The 8,001-nt window shown below is 36.9% G+C and overlaps 1 protein-coding gene across 4 annotated transcripts; it reads right to left on the bottom strand.

Annotated features, from left to right (window-relative positions):
- Nucleotides 1-2,960: 2,960 nt before the first annotated feature.
- LOC106332108 (V-type proton ATPase 16 kDa proteolipid subunit-like) lies at nt 2,961-5,459 on the bottom strand. Of its 4 annotated transcripts, none has more exons than XM_013770579.1 (3): nt 5,231-5,459; nt 4,472-4,936; nt 2,961-3,153 (listed from the first exon to the last, which is right to left on the bottom strand). In XM_013770579.1, exons 2-3 carry the CDS (start codon nt 4,753-4,755, stop codon nt 3,132-3,134), a joined length of 306 nt encoding a protein of 101 aa, XP_013626033.1. In that variant the 5' UTR covers nt 4,756-4,936; nt 5,231-5,459; the 3' UTR covers nt 2,961-3,131. The 4 variants fall into 4 exon arrangements, 1 of the variants encoding a protein (XP_013626033.1); XR_001267995.1 differs by lacking the exon at nt 2,961-3,153 and adding an exon at nt 3,414-3,673; XR_001267993.1 differs by lacking the exon at nt 2,961-3,153 and having other exon boundaries at nt 4,250-4,745; nt 4,888-4,936.
- Nucleotides 5,460-8,001: the final 2,542 nt, after the last annotated feature.

Genomic DNA, 8,001 nt, shown 5'->3' with positions numbered 1-8,001 from the left:
TTGCCTTTACCCTTCCCATAGTAGTCCCTACCGTCTCTTTCCTTGTGTTGTTGATTCTGATTTCCATTTATGACCACTCCCTTATAGCTCCGAGCTCGATCATCGTGTTTCCCACCATCATACCATCCTCCATTTCCTTCTCGACCCTCTCTTTTCTTCTCAGGCGACGCCTTCTTAGCAAGAGGGCATTTCTCCTCCTTATGGCACAAGCTAGAACAAAGTGGGCAGTATCCAAAGAGCTTCTCATACCTCAATGATATTGCTGCTTCCTCCCCCTCGTAAAATTCTCCACCCTTGAAGTCCAAAGTTGTTTCAAAGCAAAGCTCCTGAAACGCGTCCACCACCACCTGCACTCTGCAGTGCTCTACATCTACTGCTACTGTTCGTCCAAGTGCATCACCGAGGCTCTCAAAGGTAGGCACCGTCCTGAACTCCATCGGAACACCTATCACCATAATCCAGAACGTTATCTCTGATGGGAAGAGCTGCGACTTCTTCGGTTGCCACCGTGCTAACGCCAACATCCAGTAATCAAAATGACACGGTTCCAGCTTCAGTACCGTATCTATCTCCTCCTCTGTTTCAAAGTCGAACCGAAACTTGCCAAAACCCAAGTCCGTTCCAACAACCCTTTCCTCCAGCTTCCAAATCTTCGGTACGTTCTGGATGAGCGCCTTCATTTCCTGCTCTGGTGGATTCATGCATCGTCCAATCAAGGACTTAGAGTAAGTCTTGATTAGTGCCGAGTTATCAAAGTGAGGCACCGAAATCTTCATTCTTTTCCGAGCCGTTTCTCCTTCCTTCATGTCACCACCATTGCCGAGAAGTTGGCTCTGCATCATAGTAAACAGAAAAGGGAAAACTTTCTCTTTGTTAGAAATAGTCGCTAAAGAAAACGACAATGATATACAACAAAGAGAAGGTTCAATATGGGTTTTATAATAATCCCGGTTTTCCAATTCCTCAATCCCATATCGCCTCCCGTTAATGACATATATCTCAAATCCAATCTCATCATTGAAAATCCAATCCGCCATTTTCCATAACCACTCATGATGATAACAGATCCAATATCTCCATATCTCAATTAGAGCAAAGCCTTGATCACTTCGTATATTTCCTTTCATAGGGTAAGGAAACATGATATTTTTGTAAGCAGAAATGATACCTGTAAATCTCCATAATTCCGTTTTGATGACAATCGAAATCATGCTCCAGTTAAATACCCGCAACATCCGCAAAAATCCCCAATTCCATCTTTCGAAAACCCGTTCAAATCGCCTGAGATCTGAAGATCTCAATTCAGAACCCCCCAAATCCTTCCTTTGCTGATCTTCTGCTCCATTATGTAACTCGTATCCAATTTCATGATCCCATTTTTGAGAAAGCATCGAAACCCTAGATCATCGCCGTAAATGATGATGAGGCTCAGTACTTTGGAATACTTGGTTTGGAATTACAATTACAATTACAACTTGGTTTGGAATGGTAGTTGTATTAGGTTTATCAAGATATACCAAAACAAATATCAATTTTAGAAGACGTAACTGTTAAAAAAATTAATGGAATGAAATGAATACTCTAAGAGATGTAATTATTTAAATGAATGGATGCCTTCTAATCTCAACCCTATGTCAGTAATTCATATTTAAACAATTAATCTAAAATATTTAGTTAGAAATTTCGTATAGAGAATGTTGATCCAAGAAAATTAAAAAGTGAGCTTCTTCCATATTCTAACTTAAGAATAATAAAGAAAATTGAATTAATATCAGATAAAAAAGGATAGGTGCACAAAATATTGAAATATTATGTAATGGAAATAGAGGTGCCAAATATATGTTGTATAAAGCTCTCCAAGATAAAAGATGTTTTTAAGAACACTATATTATAGAATAACAAAAAATAAAGTGACAATTGGAAGAGATAAAATTATTTCAATGAATAGATGACTTTTATTTCCAGTATGAACCCTACATAACTAATTCACATTTATAGTTGCACCAAAAAAATCATATTTGTAATATTAATTTTAACCATTAATTAGACTTTTGTAAGAACCAATTTCGTGTATTTGCATGCATGGAAGTACAACTTACAACCGGTCAATTGTAAATGTATTTTTTTCAATTTAGAGATATATTTTTTAATTTTATGCTTAGTTTTTTAACTTTTAGTTTTTACCTGTGTATTTGTAAAATACAAGATAATACATAAATGTATAAAGTTTTGTAAAGGATAATTCTCCAACCAAAAATAGATGCTATATATTAAAAATATACCACACATGATTTGTTCATGATTTTGATCATATGATATTCAAGATTATTTTCTGTGAATAATTGTTATCGTTATGAAGCGGTGTAAAACTGCAAGATTGGGAAAAATAATTTGATGTACGAGAAGCATGATGAAAAGAGAAATCACATCTTTCATTGCACTACTTCTATTACAATTTAGTCAGATCTACGATTTGGTTAGATCTACGATTTGGTTAGATCTAAGAGGAAGACTCATTAACTCTAACTTCTCGAACACTATTCTTCCTTTTCTTCTAGGCTCCGATTGGTTATCAATCAAAATCTTATGGTGTTCCTTAGGGTGTATAAAAAACAGAACTGGAAAACCGAACCGGAACCAAACCAAAGTACCTGAAACCAAAACTAGACCAAAACCCTCAAAATATCCAAACAATTCATATATTTATATATCCAAAATTTACTGAACCAAACCAGAACCAAATCGAGAACGAAGTATTCAATTAAAAATAACATAACTATATATTTTGTAATTTAAAAATCTATTAAAAATATCTAAAAATATTTTTTAAAGTTAGTTTATTATAAAATATTCAAACTATCCGAAAGGATCATGATATTTTTATCCAAAATATTCAAAGTATTCCTAAATAACCTAAAATTTTATCTGAATCATTATAATTTTTTGATATTTTTTCCAAAATATCCGATATTTAACATGAATTATCCGAACTAACCGGAAAAACCCGAATAAGAACTAAATTTTTTTGCGGGTATTTTCCGGTTCCTAGACACATTATTGTCTAGAGATGTGTTCTCAATGCCACCACTTGTCCTCCTTCTGGTCCAACCGTGTTTTCCATCCTGATGCCTTTAGCTGTGAAGTGCTCGCCCTCTACAGATGCACATATAAGAAATGTCGCTCATGTTTATATGCGGAGTTGACCTAATGGATAAAACTCTTAGATTATCTGGTAGATGTCTAAATAATCATAAGTTCGAATAGGTATGTGAGTTTGGTTAGTTAGGGTTATTCGGTTCGGGTAGTTTAGTTCAACATAAATCTTACTGAGTTAACCTGAAATAAAGTTAAGTTCGATATAATATTCGGTTAGTTCACCTTTCACTAACCGATCTAGGAATCAATAGGCGACGTGGACAAAAAAGGTTATTACAATAAAGTTGTGGTTCAGCAATAACTAAAAAGCGGTTTGGAAATTACGAATAACACAATTACAATGCTATTGCAATGGTTAATTACCAACTGTTGCAAAAATTGATCATCAAAGGCTACAGTAGCTATTAAAGAATTCAATGGTTCACTTGATCAGTTGCAAATATTCTTTTACATTTTACACTTGTACTTTAAAATGGTTGCATTGATACACTTCCAAAGTCTCCAAAAAATATTAAATCTGCAAATTAAATTACAAATTTTATATTTTCTTAATATGTTGATTTTTGTCCTACACGCATTTTGCTTGAATTGCACATAAGATAGAAATGTATATAAACACAAATGTGTGATCAAATTCAAGTAACACCTAGTAGCTAGAGACTGTAAATCTAAAATTAATTCTTTAATATCCGAATTAGATACACACAAATACACAATAGTCTCAGGAGCACTGACTATCAATATACTTTTGAAACGGCATCACCATTTACTTCTGAAAGAGTTTCTCACACAAATACCATCCATTTTTTGTCAAAGCTACGAGAGCTTGCAAGAAAGAGAAGAATCATCAAAAACAACAAACCATTGTTTCTGTCTAAGGAATCAAATCACTAAAGCATTTTATTTCATCACTTACTTGATGTTTTCCATATAGTGTACAAATTTTTCTAAAAACAATTATAACCAAAATCAAATGATTTTTTTGCTTGCTATCCATGAGAACTCAATGCTCACAATTCCACGAATATTGAAAGTGAAAAATATCAAAAACATCAAGAGACTTTCAGAGTTCTCTCGGCTCTAGACTGACCAGCAAGAAAAGAGAGGATGATACCAACAATAAGACCGTACAGCAAAAGTGTTTCAGCAAAGATGGGAATCAGAATCATTCCAACCACACAAAAATCACATCACATTATTACAAAGCCAAACGCATATCTCTAAGTGGCATATGACAAGCAACACACATCACAACAATGTTTCTGTTCAACTTCATAAACATGATCATTAAGAGAACATGGATTTTCTCAATTACCTGACACCGGCTTCGCCGATGATTCCGATAGCCATACCGGTGGAGAGACCGACGAGACCACAAGCGAGACCGGAAGAGAGATGGTCATAGCCATCGAATAGATAGTAAGACTTGCCTTTGGGTTGATTCCAATACTGATGATCACAGCTATGATCAAAACCGTAAATACCTAAGACACCAACCATAACCACCAGAACAATTGACTTCATTACAAGCTCTGGTCTCGTCACACCCATCGATGCCATACCAACCCCGGTCTTTGCTGTCTTGTACGCTGCTCCCATACATGAAAAAAGGATAATCCGATCGGATCGGATGAGATCAAAACTAAATCGTGGATGTTAAGGGAATTTGCAGTATCTTGCCCTTGCCAATGACCTAAAGAAAACTTTGAGTTTTGTTTTGAAAAAACTCACCCACGACTGACTGCTTTTTGTAATCACTGCCAGGGATTCCTATATTAACCTGAACAAGGTTTTGCAAAATCAAGAAACTACGTAAGATCTCAGGCAAACAGTATGGCTTGATACTAAGAAAAAAATACTTGGGGAAGAAGATTTAAACGATTTCTGTCCGAACCAAACGTCTAACCAAAAACTAAAAGAAGACACTCCATAAAGGAAACCTAGGTTGCTTCCTTAGACTCTAATTGATGATGTCTACTTCAGCGAATTTGGTATATAGAAGCATAACAATTCTAGGTCCTCTGGCGTCAGATTGTAAACTCGCACGTCCCAAAACTTGCCCATAAATTCCTACCTTTACCTTAACTGCACGAAATGAAGACGGCGTTTGCGAGGTGTCCCATAGAAGAGACGTCTGCTGAGTGACTACCTTGCATTATCTGTAAAACAGGAGCCTATATATACATATATATATATGTATAGAGAGAGATGTGATTTAAGGGTTATGATGTTTGAGGATAAAACGATTCAGGTAAAGACGCTATATACAGTGCATATATTGCATCAGAGAGGTGTGATTTAAGGGTCCCGTTGTTTGATGATGAAACAGATTCGAGGAAAGACGGTTAAATACTACAATTTTTGATGACCTAAGCTATTCAGAGCCAGATGTGTCCGTAGATCAAAAATAAGGAGTAAATATGACGGTTGGATTTAAATTTTTTTTCCTACAAAAAATTGGTGACATAATCAATCATCAAATAAAGGTTTGCTATTATATATAGATTTACTCACTTTTTATTTTCTATAAAAAAAGGGAGAATTGCCAAGTGTGACTCAAAACTTGGAGTCAAACCAAAACAATACCCCAACTTGGGTCAAAGGCAAAATTAACCTAAAAGGCTATTGAAATTACAACTATCCCCTTGTGACCAAACAAAAAAACGGAATTTTTTTTACGTTTCTACCCCTCGCAAGTCGTCTGTTTAGACGACTTGAAAATAAGTCGTCCAGACGACTTAACTGAAAGTCGTCTGGACAGTTAGTCTTAAACATTATTTAAAAATTTTGTAAAAAATATTTTGATAAGTGAAAAATGGGAATTATGTAATTAACATATGTCTTAGGAGGTATAAATTAAGATATAACAAATTTCAATTGTTTTCAGCATAGATGAGTGAAAGTAGTGAGTCATGATATTCTTTAGTTTATGTTTCATCAACATATGTTGTAGTATTGTATGTGTTCTTAGGGTTAGATTTTGGAAAGCATTAAAACCGTTTTTGAAAATTTTTAAAATTACTTATGCGTGTTCATTTCTGTGTATAGTAAACACTATTTAAGTATAATTTGATTTTATAACGTGGTTAGTTAGTTAATCTAGTCATTTTAGTTTAGGGGTTCATTTTAGGGTCTAGGACGACTTAATATTTTGTCGTCTGAAAACAGACGACTAAATATTAAGTCGTCTGTTGTACATTATCAGCCAGAATAAGTCGTCTAAACCGGACCAAACCTTAAAGTTTACCAATGTAATTTTAAAGCTAACCGGATTATTTACCCAATATATAAGGTGATTTTTATTTTTTTTGTTTCATTTTTCGCGAAATTCAGAAACCCTAACAGTTCTCTCTCAAAGGCGATTTCGAATTCCCACGATTTCCGAACAAACCATCGTTCTCAACATCGGCTATCTATCTCACTTCATTCTCACCGTTGTCGCCGCAGCTTCTTCTAACCCTAGCCGCGCCGATTCCTCTAAACCCTAGCGCCGCCGATTCCACTATTTCCGAACAAACCGTCGCCCTCGCCACCGTGGTCACCAACGTTCTAAACACTAGCGCCGCCGCTTCTTCTAAACCCTAGCGCCGCCGCTTCTTCTCTGTAAACCTTAGCGCCGTTTCTCTGTAAACCCTAACGCCGCTAAGTCATCAATCTCGAGGAAAAGATGAACATAAAACGTTGTCTCTATCAATTTACTCATTCTCACCGTTTCACGTTTATTTTTTCAGATCTATAACCGCAATGACGAGTACTCCAACTCCTTCTGCGACTGGAAGACTTGTAAGTAATTTAAGTCGTCTACTAAGTCGTCTGGACTTATATTGTTGTCTTTGATTATTTTGCAGACAAAAAGGATGGATATTCCAGAACTCCCCCGTAGGTTATACACATCAGGGGAAGAACCAGAAGCCCACAATAGCATTTCGTATCATACGGATAACAGCAAGTTGCATACTGCTCTTAGGAAAGCTCTTACTGATGACGAATTTGAAGAGCTCAAGGAGTCGAGTTTGGGAGTTTTCATCAAGTTCAAGGAGCAGGGATTTGGTTGGGCTTCAAGGCTGGTTCACTACATGCTCAGTTTCAAGCTGGACATTAAGAAGAAGTATGAGATGTGGTCTCTCGTTGGTCCAGAACCTTTGAGGTTTTCACTGTTAGAGTTTGAAAACCTCACTGGTCTAAACTGCGAGTACATCGAGGACCTTGAGACACCAAAATGTGACGTTACCCCAGAGATGGTTTCTTTCTGGGGGATGCTGGGAGTTCATCTGGAAGCTGGGCCAACTACTGATCAGATAATAGCAGCACTGAAGAGATGCGGGGATTGGTCCAGGGAAGATCGCAAGCGGCTCGCGTACCTCTCCATCTTCACTGGATTCATTGAAGGGAGAAAGTTTTCAACCGCTACACGATCTACTCTGGCAAGGCTAGTGATGGATTTAGAACGGTTTGAGAATTATCCATGGGGGAGAGTCGCGTTTAAGGTGCTGATGGACTCTTTGTGGAACAAAGAAATTGCTGGCTGTTACACCGTGGATGGGTTTATACAAGTTCTTCAGGTCTAGACGTACACAGCTATGCCGGAATTGGGTGCTAGTATTGGTGGTCCCAGAGCAGACAGTCCGTCTCCACCGATACTGGCTTACGAGGGCAGCAGAGGCCGCAGATCAATGAAAGCTGCTATCTTGAGTCAGGTATTTACTTCAATCCAAAAGACTGCGCAGACGACTTATTATAAGTCGTCTGGAAAGTCTTCCATCTGGACGACTTATTAGACGACTTATAATAAGGCGTCTGGAAAGTCTTCCCAGCTGGACGACTTATCGGACGACTTAATTAAGT

Source organism: Brassica oleracea, chromosome C3 (assembly GCF_000695525.1).
Source record: "Brassica oleracea var. oleracea cultivar TO1000 chromosome C3, BOL, whole genome shotgun sequence".
NCBI classification, from domain to species: Eukaryota; Viridiplantae; Streptophyta; class Magnoliopsida; order Brassicales; family Brassicaceae; genus Brassica; species Brassica oleracea.
This window is presented reverse-complemented; position numbering and strand designations above follow the sequence as displayed.